Genomic DNA, 14479 nt, shown 5'->3' on the forward strand with positions numbered 1-14479 from the left:
AAAGGGAAAGAATAGAAACAAGAGGGGAAACAATAAGAGAACGAGTATAGGACGTGATGCCAGTTGGACAACGAGACGAAAACGACTCGTTGGGCGGGGGGGACGAAGAAGAAAGAAGGGAGAGAACGCGAGAGGCGAGAATCAGAAGATGAGTCCCGGGGCCTGAGGCAGGCCTTGCGAGAGGGCCAGAAGTGGGCAAAAGCGTCTGCTATGAATAACTAACTATGACTAGTCTACGGGGGTTAATCGATCTGATACGTAGCAAGAAATTGAAGGAGCAATTCCTGAAAATAAGAACAGCAGTCTGTGTAGTCTACAAATCCATTATTCGATAAAGACAGCAAATACGGAGTAAAAAACAGCCAAGCAATGGAACGTAAATAAGGTTACTGGACGTTAATCCGACCAGCGCGTGGGAAAGTCACAGGCTCAGGCACACAACAAGAATCCACAACAACAACAACAACAAGATGACTCAATCTGCTAGTGCCAAAACAGACACCCAAAACGGGGTTCGCGACACCCAAACAATTCGGCTCGGCTTGGTTTGTCTTGTTTGTCTGGTTTGCCCATTTTGTTAACATTTCTTGTCCAAGTTGACTAATTAAGCACATGATGTTCAATTGTTACTAATGTTTGTCACGTGCCCTTGCCACTCCGCAACAAGTGTTGGAGCTTATCAGCAAGCACTTTTTTTTCGCTCAAGCAGTTCTCTCGCTCAACCCGTGTACAGTCTCAAAATGGCGGACGCAGCGCCTCCAGTCGCTTTCAAAAAGCGTTCGGTCAAGAAGGGCAACTTCCGCAAGAAGCCTGAATCGCCGCCTCCCGATGCGGATTCCGACTCGAGTTTCACATCCTCCGACGATGAAGAAGGCCATAGAATCAAGAGGCGTCGGAAGAACGCGGTAGTTTCTGCATCGTCAGGGTCAAATGTGCGACGAGCAATCAACTCCGATGAGCCTGTTGCCGCCGCGGCTACTTCTCTAGCCCCGTCCAACGACGCCACCAAACACTCCAACTGGTACGATGATGAATTAAATGCAAAGAACCTCCTAGGATCGATACGAGCTCGCCCAGAGTCCTCTGCCCCGGACGCGCCTGACGGTACATATAAGGGCGCTGCCAATTACCAATCGTTCATTCAGAAAAACCCCAATGCTCCAACGAAGCAGTTCGGTCCCATCAAAGCGCCAACCAATGTGCGGACAGTGACATACATGGATTATGCGCCCGATGTTTGTAAGGACTACAAACTCACCGGATACTGTGGTTTCGGGGATGGCTGCAAGTTCAGTCATATGCGTGAAGATTATAAGCAGGGCTGGGAGTTAGATCGGGACTGGGACGTCAACACGAAAGGCAAAAACGTGGCCGGCAAGGTGGTATCACAACGGGGTGACAAAACTGGCGATAATGAGGATGACGATGAGGAAGAGCTGGAAAATATCCCCTTCGCATGCATTATCTGCAGAAAACCATACCAGAATCCCATCATTACAAAATGTGGTCACTACTTCTGCGAGGCGTGCGCTCTGCAGCGTTATCGAAAGAGCCCATCCTGTGCTGCCTGCGGGGCTGGCACTGGCGGGGTTTTCAACGTCGCGAAGAAGCTCAACAGCTTGCTCGAGAAGAAGAGGGAGCGAGCGCGGCAGCGCCGAGAACAGGCCATTGCCGATGGCGAGGAAGTTAGCAGCGAGGAAGACGAAGAGGCAGACAGCTCGTGATTGTATATATAGAAGCCATAGTTTCAAATTCAAAATACCGGCGCCGCAGCAGGCCTGTGAGGCTGTAACTGTATTGTGATTTACCCCTGAGCAATTTACAATGTGAATGGCATGGGGGCTAGTTTTAGACCTCATACCAAAGCGGGCGATCATGAATGTCTTGCCGCAAGGGCGGCATACGTCATTCGCCAATCCGCTAGTGCTGGGCCCACGTGTTGATCCTGCGGATTCTGTTGGACCCTTGCCCCTTCACAGTTAAGGTTCTTACAGGTTCCCATCCAGCTAGCTTTCCCGGGCCAAAAATACGACCGGGCTCAGCAGACAGTTGCAGGCAGCTCAGTTTCTTTCTTGGGGCTGTACTGTGCCAGCCTGCGATGATCTTCTTTGGCTTACTTCCTGCTGAGACGAGTCGGAGCGTCTAATTCTACAACAGTCCATGCCAGAGTGCTAAGCTTCTCCACTAAACTCACAGCCCCCCGAGACGGCCCAGTATGGTTTCAGCAATCAGCAACAGTTCCACCACCACAACTTTGGGTGAGCCGCCACGCACGCCTGCGGCCTATGGGCCATGACAGACGTCGCGACTGGCGCGGCCGTTTGGCTTGGGCTTGGGGACCACTTGCGGGCCTAACGCGTGGCATATCGACGGGCTCTTGACTCCTTTTCTTCGCACAGTCCTGGTTCCAAATCACTCAGCCTCTGGCCCACGCAATCAACCATGGAGGACTGGCCAATCGAGTCTATCCAATTCCCCAACGCACTCTCAATTGTCGTAGTGATAGCCATGGGACGGGAATTTGCCTCCCCCGGTTTCACTCCGCGGTGGGGGGGGAGGAATTAGGAAAGTTTGGGCCCTGAGTCCATGCTTGGTTCTATGCTAAATGTCGCCAATTCGCACATCCCTGGACCCTTTTCTCTTTTTGCTTTCCCCCGAGATCAAGAAAGGCCAGCCTTTCTGTCCGTCCTTTTCCAACCTCACGTATTGCTCGCTTTGGACTGCTGGATACGTCCTGTCCTGCTCCTTTCATCAGGAAACTCATCACTCCTTCTTTGGGCCCCGACAAGCGTCCGCAGATGTATCAACCCATTCTAGCCTAGTACAACTCGCCGGGCCTCCAATCGTCCATTCTTACTCATAATGAAGAGCGGCTATCGCATTGCACTCTCTCTCTCCTTAATCGTCTGCATCCCCGCATACTTTCTGCTCGCTCATTTCGCAGACCTCTCCGATCAGTATCACGCTGGCGTCTACCTGATCGACTGGCTAAGCAGCAAAGATACCCACCTAGACAAATGGGCTGCCTACAATGGAACTATCAGGGACAAGGTGGTTGTCATGGCAAGGCTCGAAGAGGAGCCTGTACACTGGGTCCATGACGAACTTCCAGAGTATGCGCTCATTCCGTGTCTGAATCGCGGCAAACCCTCCTGTTTCTTGTCCGCATAGCTAACCTGCTCAGTTGGCAACGCGCCATTTATACAGTAAATCCATCCGCGGACACAGTCACCGATAGCAACCGCCTCAAGACACCACGCAACAAAGGCCACGAGTCAATGGCCTACCTTACCTACTTAATAGACTATTACGACAACCTCCCATCCACAATCGCCTTCGTCCACTCCCATCGCTCGGGGTTCCTCATGGCCTGGCACGTTGATGCTCCAATGCACGATAATGTCGCCGCTCTGCGCTCATTGCAGCTCGATTTCGTCCAGCGCAACGGCTACGTCAATCTCCGGTGCAACCAAAACCCTGGCTGCGGCGCCCCCGATAAACCAAATGGACACGTCACTGAGGATGTTTGGACGGAAATATTTGAAGGAACTAGCACGCCGCCTCTAAACTCAACTACAAGTCCAAGTTCACTCGACGAAGACGACGAATACAGCCACGATCACCACGAAAAGAAATCGAAATACCTCCAAATGCCCACCTCAGTCGCAGCAGCATGTTGCGCACAGTTCGCCGTATCGCGAGACCAGGTCCTCCAGCGACCGAAGGAAGATTACATCAAGATCAGACAGTGGGTGATCGATACCGATAAAAACGACGCCGCTAGCGGTCGGGTTATGGAGTATATCTGGCACGTTATCTTTGGCAAAGACTCTGTATAGTATGTGCCAGCTTCCGCACCCTTGCTTTCTGTCTTGATGTCTTGACCATATCGCTAATATATCTCTTCTAGCTGTCCTGACCAGGAACTTTGCTATTGCCAGGTATACGGGCAATGCTGATACACACCCGCGCGCGCCCTTCCTCACGCACTCTCACATGCACAAGACACCACTTCGAGTGTCTAAAGAACTCTTGAATTCCTATCACTGATATATATCTCATTTTTTTACCGTCGCCGGCACAATCATCCACTATTTGCTATCTGCTGCTGGGTCGCTTATGTTGTCTGCAAAGCGTTATAGCGTTCGTTATTATCTACTTATGCCTATACTATACCCCTAGATTTAGAGGTTCGAAAGGTGAACCCTAGAAGTGTTAGACCAATACACAAATACAAGTCCAATTCATAGATCTATTTACTCATTCTCCAACTCTAAATGCTCATCTCGGGTTTCTAGTAACAAATAGACGTGTTGGGGACTTCTTTCCATCTATGAAAGGAGGGGGAAGCACAATTTCAAATAGCAGAATTTCCATTCCATAGTTTCATTATGCTCGAGAATAATTTACTAGTCGTTGGGGCCTATTGTGGAATCGATGCAAATTGATTCGCTCGTTGTACTCGATTTTTTTTTTGACTGGAAAAATTGTGCGAGTAATTAATATATATATATATATATATATTTCTCTATTCCATGCTTCGTCCACAAACCAATATTTCTTGAATTATGACGTGCCCCTAAAAACTAACGATGAGTTATCGATAAATAATATCTCGTACCATTAGGCCTATATTAACCTACTGTTCATGCCAACGACTTGTTTGAGTCGATGATGGATGCTTGGAGAAGTAAGCACCAGGTAGTATGGAGTTACGGCTAAATATCCCGAAATCAAAGAGCTCGATACCTTTATTATACAATGGGTATTCATGATGGAATAAAATATACATGGCTTCAAGTCATATCGTGTCTAGCATTACTAAATTACATGGCCCAGGTTGATCTCATGCCCTACTTCATCGTCGTCGAGCTATTTCGTCTCAAGGAGTTCCTCCACCCGCTCAACAAGCTCTGCCTTCTTACCGGCGGTTGACCGTCCCTGGGTTGTGAGATATTCCTTGAGAGAAGCTACCGTCATTTTGGACAATGTTCCCTTCTCATAGTGTCTCTGGACTTCTTCCTGGTGATTCCCGGAACCACCACCTTCAGCCTTAATTTTCTTCGCCGGAGGCCCGGCTTTGTCTGCTGCGTCTCCTTTTGCAGGCCTTTTGGCGAGTGTGCTTTGTGGTCCTTTGGCGGATATTATGTTGTATTGTTTGTCCAGTTCGTCGGACCAGGAAAGAACGTAGTCACCAGCGCGCTGGGGGAAAAAAAAAGACAGTCAGCTTGAGAGACCCCAAGATCGTTGACGACCGCGGCTTACCTTGTCTATTTGTCGATATTTAGGAAGTGTCTTGTCTTCTGGTTGCTGAGGGACATCTTCGTCGAGTGCAAGCGCTTGCAGTATCCGATAATGCCATTGAAGCGCTAGTTGGTTTGTCAATATTAATTTCCCGGGTGTTAGACACCAAGAGAGTACTTACATGGGTTGGGATATTTATGGGGCTCATAAACACCTTTTGGGAGTTGTAATTGCTGGATGATCGTTCGCATCTGATCGATGAGTGGCTCTGGAGCAACTTCAATGGTAGCCTCTGGGTTCTGCCGAACATCGTCCGCGAAGGGAATTGGCACGATCCACATCCCCGGCGGGAACTTTTGAACGCCATTCTCATCAACTTTCTCCTCGCCGGCCATCATTGCACCAAGGGCTGGGGCCATCGCCTTGCGTGCAATGTACCAGACAAGCGCAACCTTTTGGTCCCTCAAGAGTTTCTGATACAAGGCGGAGAATACTCGCGTAGAACCCACATAGTCTTCCTCGGAAGGGTAGATAAATAGAGGATGCTTAATATTGGCCCAGAAAGGAAGGGCGGAAAGTGGCTTGAATCCAATAATTCGAATCACCGGCTCACCGAAGTCCCGTAAACCTTTTTGTTCTTCTGGGGCGAAGGAGACTTGGTCCCCGCCGAATTTATATGCTTTCTTGATCTCCCATTTCTCAATAGTTCGAGCTGAATCGTCTGCGATCTGTGTAGTAACTCCCTTCGCGATTTGCGGCTTTTCCCCTCCTAGCCACACGAAACAACTCCTCGCCGGCTCCTGACGTTTGAAAAGAATATAGCCAGACACGGATATCTTCAGGTTCGGGCCCAGCTCTAAAGAAAGGTTTGAGAATTGCGCACGGCGTGGTACGGACTTGGAATTGATGCTTGACAAGAGACCATTGAGTAATGAGATACCATCCTGGGAATCTGTTGTTTTCGAATCAGGCTTCAGATAGGCAGGAGCCTCTGGGTCCATAGGGGACGCTTTGTATATGATATCCTATCCATTGTAAGTGATCATGTTTTGCAGAGTTTGGCCGGAATGTACTTACATCGTAAAACCTAGAAGTGTCGAATTCATGTTTAACTTGAGAAATTGGAAACAATTCGATAATAACGCCAAGGTCGTATAAGTCTTTCGCACGAACAGTCGCCGCAGAGCGGAGGGATTTGTTATCTCCATGGGGGTTATCGTTATCAGTGACTATGAACAGCCGGCGCGATAAGAAATTTGGAGCTTTTGATGTGAATATTTGGTTTGCGCAAAACAATACGTTGGCCATGGAAACATGCTCTTCCGACGGTACAAGCACATCCTTAGCTTTGTCTTCGTCCTCGACCAGCGACCGCAATTCGAGAACCTCGTGCGCAGAGGGGATATCAAGGTCCGTGAGGAGGTAGCAGTTGGGGTATGATAAGTCGCCGCGGCTGTTTTCGTCCTCGTTGTAGAATTTAGATTGTTTTGTTCCATACAATAGAACACCAATCATGTCATGGGGGTTGGAGATGATTCGTTGCTGCATAAGATGGTATGCGCACTTCAACGCGGCGGTAGCCGGCGACTCATGGCTGGGTTTCTTCGGGTCTGCGGATGTACGAGTTTCGAGCATCGAGTCACTGACTTCAATGGCAAAGAGGACGGCATCTCTAAATGACTTGTAGCTCTACTCTCACATGTCAGCAAGGCGGTAATTTCATAAGCAAATACAGCGAAGCTCTGTACCGTCTCGTCCAGCTCCTCCTCCTCACCAGCGACGTCCTCTTCGTGGTATTGACCATCTTCAGCCATGCTGTGAATAATAGATCGCTCTGAATTGGGAAGGTTGTGTGAAAGGAGAATTGGGACCGTCCCCGGCTCTTCGTGGTTATCAAGGCGACTGGGGGGTGTTCTGCCTATCTTAGGTACACCAGCCCGGCAAACGCGATTCTCCGACAGCGCTGACGCGGGGAAGACACGAACATCATGTGACTATGCCAAGGCTGATGACCCCGGCTTCCTTGTGATTGGCCGATGGACGGACCGAAGCTTCTCCGTCATGATGCCGATGGCGAGTTGGCGACACATCGAATTGGCTTGCTGACGTTTACGTACTCTACAATATTCAATTCCTTTCTTTATATTAAGTCTGGATGCACCGGAATTATTAATACTTTTTGATACATCGTCTAATCTATATCCTACCCCCCCCAAGAGATACGCTCGTGTCTCAAATTGACTTACCTGACGTTGCGGTTATGGCTCTGCGACGCACCTTTACGCTTCAGCAGCAACTGCTGCGCCCGATATCTCGCATATGTCTAGGGAGTAATGGAGGACAGAGACGCGGCCTTGCAACAGTTGTACCACCAGTTACCCAAGATGCCACGGGTTCTAAAGGACCGACTGCAATGGTCTTCTTAAATATGGGCGGTCCTTCAACAACTGGCGAAGTGGAGGATTTTCTGAGCAGACTATTCGTGCGTTACGGCCCATCCTATCCCATCATCTGAAAATATCCTCTAACCAGTCCGTTTGTCATACAGGCCGATGGCGACTTAATCCCCCTAGGCCGTCTCCAAAACTACCTCGGCCCACTGATCGCGAGGAGGAGAACACCAAAGATCCAGAAACAATATTCGGATATTGGAGGAGGTTCACCAATCAGGAAATGGTCTGAGTATCAATGTACAGAGATGTGCAAATTATTGGACAAACTTAACCCCGAATCCGCGCCTCACAAGCCTTACGTCGCATTCCGATATGCCGCACCCTTAACGGAAGAAATGTATACCCAGTTACTAGAGGACGGATTCGGTAACGGAAAGGGGGGTCGTGCTGTCGCATTCACGCAATATCCGCAGTACTCATGCTCTACAACAGGCAGCTCACTAAATGAGCTGTGGAAATGGAGAAACCGACTGGAAGGAAAGCGTGGAAATGGCGACATGGATTCGACAGGGGCTATCCAATGGAGTGTCATTGATCGCTGGCCAACACACCCCGGTCTTGTTGAAGCATTTGCGCAGAATATCGAGGATCAGCTGAAGACCTACCCTGAAGAAAAGAGAGGCAATGTGGTGTTATTGTTCTCGGCTCACAGTTTGCCTATGAGCGTGGTCAACAGAGGTAAGGCGATTTTGCCTGTCCGTCCCAATAGTCATGTAACTGATGCTGTCTTTCAGGTGACCCCTACCCAGCAGAAGTCGCTGCAACCGTCCATGCTGTAATGCAAAGGCTAAACTTCAGCAATCCCTACCGACTGTGCTGGCAGTCTCAAGTTGGGCCATCTGCCTGGCTCGGCGCTCAAACTAGCGATACGGTTCAGGAATATGTGAAGAAGGGCCACACCGACATTGTTCTTGTCCCAATTGCTTTCACCAGTGATCATATTGAGACCCTGTACGAATTGGATCTAGAAGTGATGGAAGAGGCCAATTCTCCAGGAGTAAAGCGTGCCGAGAGTTTGAATGGCAACCCGGTATTCATCCAAGCTCTCGCAGACTTGGCTCGGGGCCATTTGCGAGCAGGGGACTTATGTTCCCGCCAAATGACGCTTCGCTGTCAAGGCTGCAAGAGCGAAAGGTGTCTTGAACAGAAGAAATTTTTTGCCGGCCAAAAATTCGCTTCTCTTGTACAATAAATAAAGCATACGATTTTCGGGATTATATAATTTGAGATGCTCAGAAGTTTGTGGGCAATGTACCAATATTATGATTCTGACAGGGTAATTAAAAAACAATCGTGAACCTGTGGCCAAATCCTTCAAATTTCGCGACAGCAAGGTGTGTAGACCATCGCATGGCATGATCATCTGGGAGCCGCCAAGGGGATGCTGGTACGGTATGGGTTGACCCGGAACTAAAAGCTGCTACGGCGACCGAGACAAGCCAACCGCGCCGCCAGCTGCAAACTTTCCGAAGAGCGTCTCCGGCACATATTTTGGACCAACCCCGACAATTCAACCAATTGACGAGTCCACATTCGATATCCGGATTTTATTACGAATCCCTAGACTTGAACCTATTTCCTTCTTCACTTTATGGTTATTAGTTGAGATCCCTATCCGCCGCCCGCTGGTTGCGGTGCTCACTCGATAAAATGCCTACCCACGGCCCTCCGGCCGTTCCCTCGAGAAATGCCCTTCGAACGCTTCGGAGGCTGGCCCTCGCTGGATCAACTGTGGGAAGCTGCTGTACAGTTGCTGCTATCACGTATGATGTCCATCGGCGGGTTGGTGTCGCGGAACGCATTGTCGAGAATAAGAGGGCCCTCCAATCCTCCGCCCCGAGATATGATGCGACATCGGCAGCCAGGAGGCTCTCTCGTATGATGGACGCTGCGGAAGCAGGTGAATTTATGGGCCTCGAGGCATGGAAGGAGGAGGAGAGAAAGTTCAGAAAATCGCAAATTCTCGGGTCGGATTGTGCTCGCGACGAAAATCCCCCCGATTTCTCAGTTGACAGCAAGTCAGCAAACTCGTTTGACGATAATACTACAGTTACGATATCGCATGAGGCTGGAGTTTCCCGAGCGGGCATTGAGCTGAATCAAAGCTCGTTGAATTCGGGAAACAAAGCCAGCTTTCCTCCTTCCCGGCCGCCTGAGCCGCCCCTAAAATCGAGAAATATCGGCCAAGAACCAGAACTAAAGACATATATTGGGACAGTGGAGAGTGATCTTGGAAATTCCGCTAAGAAGCAAAAGACACTTACCGAAAACATGGAGGAGCTCTTTGAGCGTGGTGATTACATCAACGCCGCTCAAATCTTCTTGGATGCGCATCCGGCCTCACTCAAAGGCATATCATCCGAGCGGAGGGAGCTTGCTACCCAGGCCTTCTTCTTGAATTGCAGACAGGATAATGTGTTTATCGCGAGAAGCGTCTTTGAGCGTTTGGAAGAGGTGGACCGAATATCACCGACGATGTGGAGAATCCTGATTGTTACACTAGCAAAGAAGGGCTGCATAGAATCAGCGGCGACTATATACATGCGGTATAGGGGAAAATTTTCTGTCCCTGGGGTGTTGTTAGACGTCGTTCTTCGCTGCTTGGTTGAATCCCGTAGACTCACAAGTGCGAAATGGGTTCTACTGCGAAATCTATCCAAGGACAGAGATTGTGGTCTATGCGGTGCATATCTCAGCGGCCTGTGGAAAAAGACAAGAAACATTGAGCTACTGAACGGCCAATTCACAAAATTGTTGATGGTGCTGCGACGTTTGGATAAAGCTCCCACCGAAAAGCTTGTCAACCCGTTGCTCAAGGCTTATGTGGAATTCGGCCGATTTTCGGATGCTGAAGCTCTTGTACACCAGATGACAACGACTTACCGTGTGCCGCTAACTTGTCGGATGAAAGGTCTTCTGGTATACGGCAAAGCTTTACAATGTGATTGGGCAGCTGTGGATGAGGGTCTCCAGGAAATGCATAAACTCGGTCTGACGAGCAAGAAACGAGACTTCGTCTATGTATTTGACCGCATATTCCTGGAATATTGGCCATCACATACATGTGTTGAGATCCAGGACTTCCTTTATCGATACATTGATAAGTTTGACATCAATGCTGATCGGGTTTTCTTCCAGCACATAATGGAGGCAATCGTCGAAAAGGGCGATGAAGCTATGGTTTCTGAATTTACAAGCATGGCGCGCCAACGTGGGTGGAAAGTCAAGGTTGACGAGAAGGCATTTATAGAGCTGTTGCGCAACCGTCGATCAGCGCTCGAAGATTCACCAGTTGGTTTCTGGCAGATGCTGCGTGTTGCCAGAGAAGAAAATATGCGCGCCACTGCCTCGCAGCAACTTCTGGGCCAGGACCGTCGATCGTTTTTACCGGTGACGAACAATTTGGGCGCACAGTTCCCCGACGCATGGTATAAGCGCACTGTGGACGAACTAACAAAATCTTCGAGACCCGTTGATCAGTTCCAGAAATTACACCATCAGATGATTTATTACATGCACATGGGGAAAATGGCAGAAGCCTTGCAGTGTTTCCAGGGTGCGAAATATGCCGGATTCCACTTCAAGCCGCTAGAAGTTGAACTTGCGGTGATTGCTACACTGCTTGAGCACGGGCCAAGCGCCGCCCAAACTCTGTTAGAAGGCCAATGGACAAAGTCGTTGCCCATCTTCTACCGCCAGATAAAAGATTTGGACCCCTCAGCAGAGGACGAAGTCGTCAAGTTGGCTGTTTTCCGCTTCTACAAGATCTGCTGGCTCACCAGAAGAATGGTAATCAAGCATAATATCACCGCCTCGACAAGCCGACGTTTGATTGCATCAAATAAGCCCGAGCTGGCTCTTGATCTACTCGTGACGGTGTATACGTCAAAATATGGACGCTTGAAAGAGTTCGATGCTGTTTGCATTAAGATGTTCCTCCGTGCATTTACTGCGACGAACAATTTTGCGGGGATGCGGTGGTGTATTCTGACCGCTATTTCCCGAGGGAGTGCTCTGAGCCGAGATCTTGCCGTCGAGGTTGACAGGGTTTTGGGGATCGTCCGCCGCGAGGATACGTCGTCCGAGAAGAAGATCCAATTGCGTTATTTGGATTTCGCAGCCTCTGTCCTTCATGGGAAGTGCAATGGCGATCCCAAATACTCGGAGCTGGGGGGTAACGCTGAGTTGAAGAAATCATTTCGGCGAAGACTGAAGGGGTATGGAAACAAGTACGACATGTGGCGTGGCCAGGCGAAGTTGTTCAAGCAGGCGATCGAGGAGTGGGACGAAGAGTACGAGCTCGAGAAGGTGCTGCGCCGGATCGACAACGACGAGTCCTCGATTCTCGCTCAATGGGACGAGGCCGCTTGCGTTGAACTGGAGAGCGTTAATGGACTCTGAGGTCTGTAGTATAGATAGAACCCGATGTAATCTAGACCTGTACCTGTATATTACTATCAGTGAGCATTTTGCATGTGATCGTGCTTGGCGAGAATTCAGCGACTTTGATCTTTCCTATACAAGACACTCTAGGCTACAAAAAAATAATTCCAGTGTTTTTGGGCCAGTAAGTAAGGTCTCATTCGCATCGTACGGTCACCGTTAATCTTAGCAGCCGGTGGAGGCAGTCAGGCCACTTCTGGCGCGGCCGCAGAGCACAACCACAAAATCCGCATCCCCCTTTACCTACCGGTACCTAACCTTCACCTATTAAAGATTCCCGCTGCCTCCTCCCTCCGCCGCATTTTCTCCCCCTCCTCGTCTCTATCCTTGTTCCACCAGGCTCTGCGACCCGAATATGCGCAGCATCCCTCGTTTGTTCTCGTCGATCATCCCTTCTGCGCCGAGTTTCTGAATTTCTCTTCCGCCACCACGATGGCCACAACCCTCGCCCACGGCCATGTCAACGACCAGGCCCTCAAGTCTCCGGACGCCGCCGAGTACCGCAGACGAGTTCACCATGACGCCGATGTCGTTATAGTAGGAGCTGGAATTTTGGGATGTGCATTGGCTGTGGCTTTGGGTGGCCAGGGCCGGAGTGTCCTTCTGCTCGAACAGTCGCTCAAGGAGCCCGACCGCATTGTCGGCGAACTCTTACAACCCGGAGGTGTCACTGCCCTGGAGCAGCTGGGTCTGCGGGACTGCCTGGAGGGAATTGAGGGTATTCCGACTGAAGGATACTATGTTACCTACAAGGGCGATCCTGTCAAAATTCCATACCCCATTCAAAGTCCTGGGGCTCCGCGACCAGAAGGCAAATCATTCCACCATGGACGGTTCGTGATGAAGCTGCGCGAGGCCGCCAGGGCTTGCCCCAATGTCACGATTGTCGAGACCAAGGTTACGGATCTGGTCACTTGCTCGCATACCAAGCAGGTTCTTGGAGTGGACTGCGTGACCAAGGAGTCCAAAGATTGCTACTTCGGTCAAGTAACCGTCGTTGCTGACGGCTACGCCTCCAAATTTCGGAAACAACATCACCCTTATACCCCCAAAGTCCGGTCGAAGTTCTGGGGCCTGGAGCTCATTGATGCGCAACTGCCTCAACCACACTATGGCCATGTCCTTCTAAACACTAATAGCCCGCCCGTCCTCGTCTACCAAATCGGAACACACGAGACCAGAATCCTTTGCGACATCCCAGAAAATCTACCCTCGGCCTCCGTCAAGAATGGAGGTGTCAAGGGTCATCTCCGAAACGTTGTCCTGCCGTCTCTCCCTAAAGGTATCCAGCCTTCATTCGCGGCCGCGCTAGACAAGGGTCAACTGCGGTCCATGCCGAATTCATTCCTGCCGAGTGCCACAAACAAAACGCCAGGATTAATAGTGCTAGGAGATGCTCTCAACATGCGGCATCCGCTTACAGGAGGTGGTATGACAGTCGCATTGAACGACGTTGTCATACTCCGTGACCTGCTCAGCCCGGCGAACGTCCCCAAACTGAGCAACACCGCACTTGTCCTCAAACAACTTTCTGCCTTCCACTGGAGACGCAAGATGGGTGCATCAGTCATCAACATCCTAGCTCAAGCTCTGTACTCTCTCTTCGCTGCGGATGGTAAGACTTTCCTACTTGTCCACTGTCATAGGCTATGGTACTAACTCGTTTCCCGCTAGATGACAACCTAAAAGCCCTACAGCGCGGCTGCTTCGAATATTTCGCGATGGGAATGTATAACCAGCCCGCCGGTCTCCTCGGTGGGATGCTCAAGAAACCACAAGTCCTCTTCGCCCACTTCTTCGCAGTCGCCTTCGTCTCCCTCTGGATGATCATCCGCGACTCCCCGTTATACAAGCTGCCCTTGGCTCTGATCCGATGCGTCACCGTCTTCTGGACAGCATGCGTCGTTATCTTCCCTTACATGTTAATTGAAGCCTTCTGCTAGCCTTCTACTTTACTCGCTTACTTGGCCCCCCGACGGTACCACTTCCTTGGTTCCGTATAAAGCAATGGGCGGCACCAATTTCGTTCTACGTATCATATACATAATGTCCCCTTATTTGTCACGACGATACATGTTTAGTCTGTGTATAACTACTACCCACCCATCTACTCACCCGCCTGTCTATATTTTGTCATTTTAATTCCGCTCAAAATATTCCTAAGAGTATTTCCACTTTAATATCTCCCTCAGTCCATCTCCTTTTCTCCCTTTCATCTTGTCTTGGCCTGTTTTGGTTTCTTGTGTATTATATAGACCCAGACTCAGACTAGACCCTGTGGGTCTGGTTTCCGAGCTACTTCCACTCTACTACCAAAACAATACACTATCCTCGCATTG

At 49.9% G+C, this 14479-nt stretch overlaps 6 protein-coding genes across 6 annotated transcripts; 5 read left to right on the forward strand and 1 right to left on the reverse strand.

The window, feature by feature from the left end:
• Nucleotides 1-740: 740 nt before the first annotated feature.
• On the forward strand, nt 741-1724 carry CWC24 (U2-type spliceosomal complex subunit CWC24; the record flags this gene model as incomplete). The annotated part of the gene is made up of 1 exon (XM_041696355.1): nt 741-1724. One exon carries the CDS (start codon nt 741-743, stop codon nt 1722-1724), a length of 984 nt encoding a protein of 327 aa, XP_041561994.1.
• A 1138-nt stretch (nt 1725-2862) lies between these two features.
• On the forward strand, nt 2863-3959 carry APUU_80112S (DUF3431 domain-containing protein; the record flags this gene model as incomplete). The annotated part of the gene is made up of 3 exons (XM_041696356.1): nt 2863-3113; nt 3185-3838; nt 3911-3959. The coding sequence occupies 3 exons, from the start codon at nt 2863-2865 to the stop codon at nt 3957-3959; spliced, it is 954 nt and encodes a 317-aa protein (XP_041561995.1).
• A 913-nt stretch (nt 3960-4872) lies between these two features.
• akuA (putative DSB repair complex subunit Ku70) lies at nt 4873-7058 on the reverse strand (the record flags this gene model as incomplete). The annotated part of the gene is made up of 5 exons (XM_041696358.1): nt 4873-5202; nt 5266-5369; nt 5426-6269; nt 6322-6933; nt 6993-7058. 5 exons carry the CDS (start codon nt 7056-7058, stop codon nt 4873-4875), a joined length of 1956 nt encoding a protein of 651 aa, XP_041561996.1.
• Nucleotides 7059-7504: 446 nt separating this feature from the next.
• On the forward strand, nt 7505-8889 carry HEM15 (ferrochelatase HEM15; the record flags this gene model as incomplete). Its single annotated transcript, XM_041696359.1, has 3 exons — nt 7505-7726; nt 7793-8375; nt 8432-8889. 3 exons carry the CDS (start codon nt 7505-7507, stop codon nt 8887-8889), a joined length of 1263 nt encoding a protein of 420 aa, XP_041561997.1.
• Nucleotides 8890-9347: 458 nt separating this feature from the next.
• APUU_80115S (pentatricopeptide repeat protein) lies at nt 9348-12098 on the forward strand (the record flags this gene model as incomplete). The annotated part of the gene is made up of 1 exon (XM_041696360.1): nt 9348-12098. One exon carries the CDS (start codon nt 9348-9350, stop codon nt 12096-12098), a length of 2751 nt encoding a protein of 916 aa, XP_041561998.1.
• Nucleotides 12099-12572: 474 nt separating this feature from the next.
• Nucleotides 12573-14083, forward strand: erg1 (squalene monooxygenase erg1; the record flags this gene model as incomplete). The annotated part of the gene is made up of 2 exons (XM_041696361.1): nt 12573-13755; nt 13815-14083. The coding sequence occupies 2 exons, from the start codon at nt 12573-12575 to the stop codon at nt 14081-14083; spliced, it is 1452 nt and encodes a 483-aa protein (XP_041561999.1).
• Between the last annotated feature and the right edge of the window lie 396 nt (nt 14084-14479).

Source organism: Aspergillus puulaauensis, chromosome 8 (assembly GCF_016861865.1).
Source record: "Aspergillus puulaauensis MK2 DNA, chromosome 8, nearly complete sequence".
Classification (NCBI taxonomy): Eukaryota; Fungi; Ascomycota; class Eurotiomycetes; order Eurotiales; family Aspergillaceae; genus Aspergillus; species Aspergillus puulaauensis.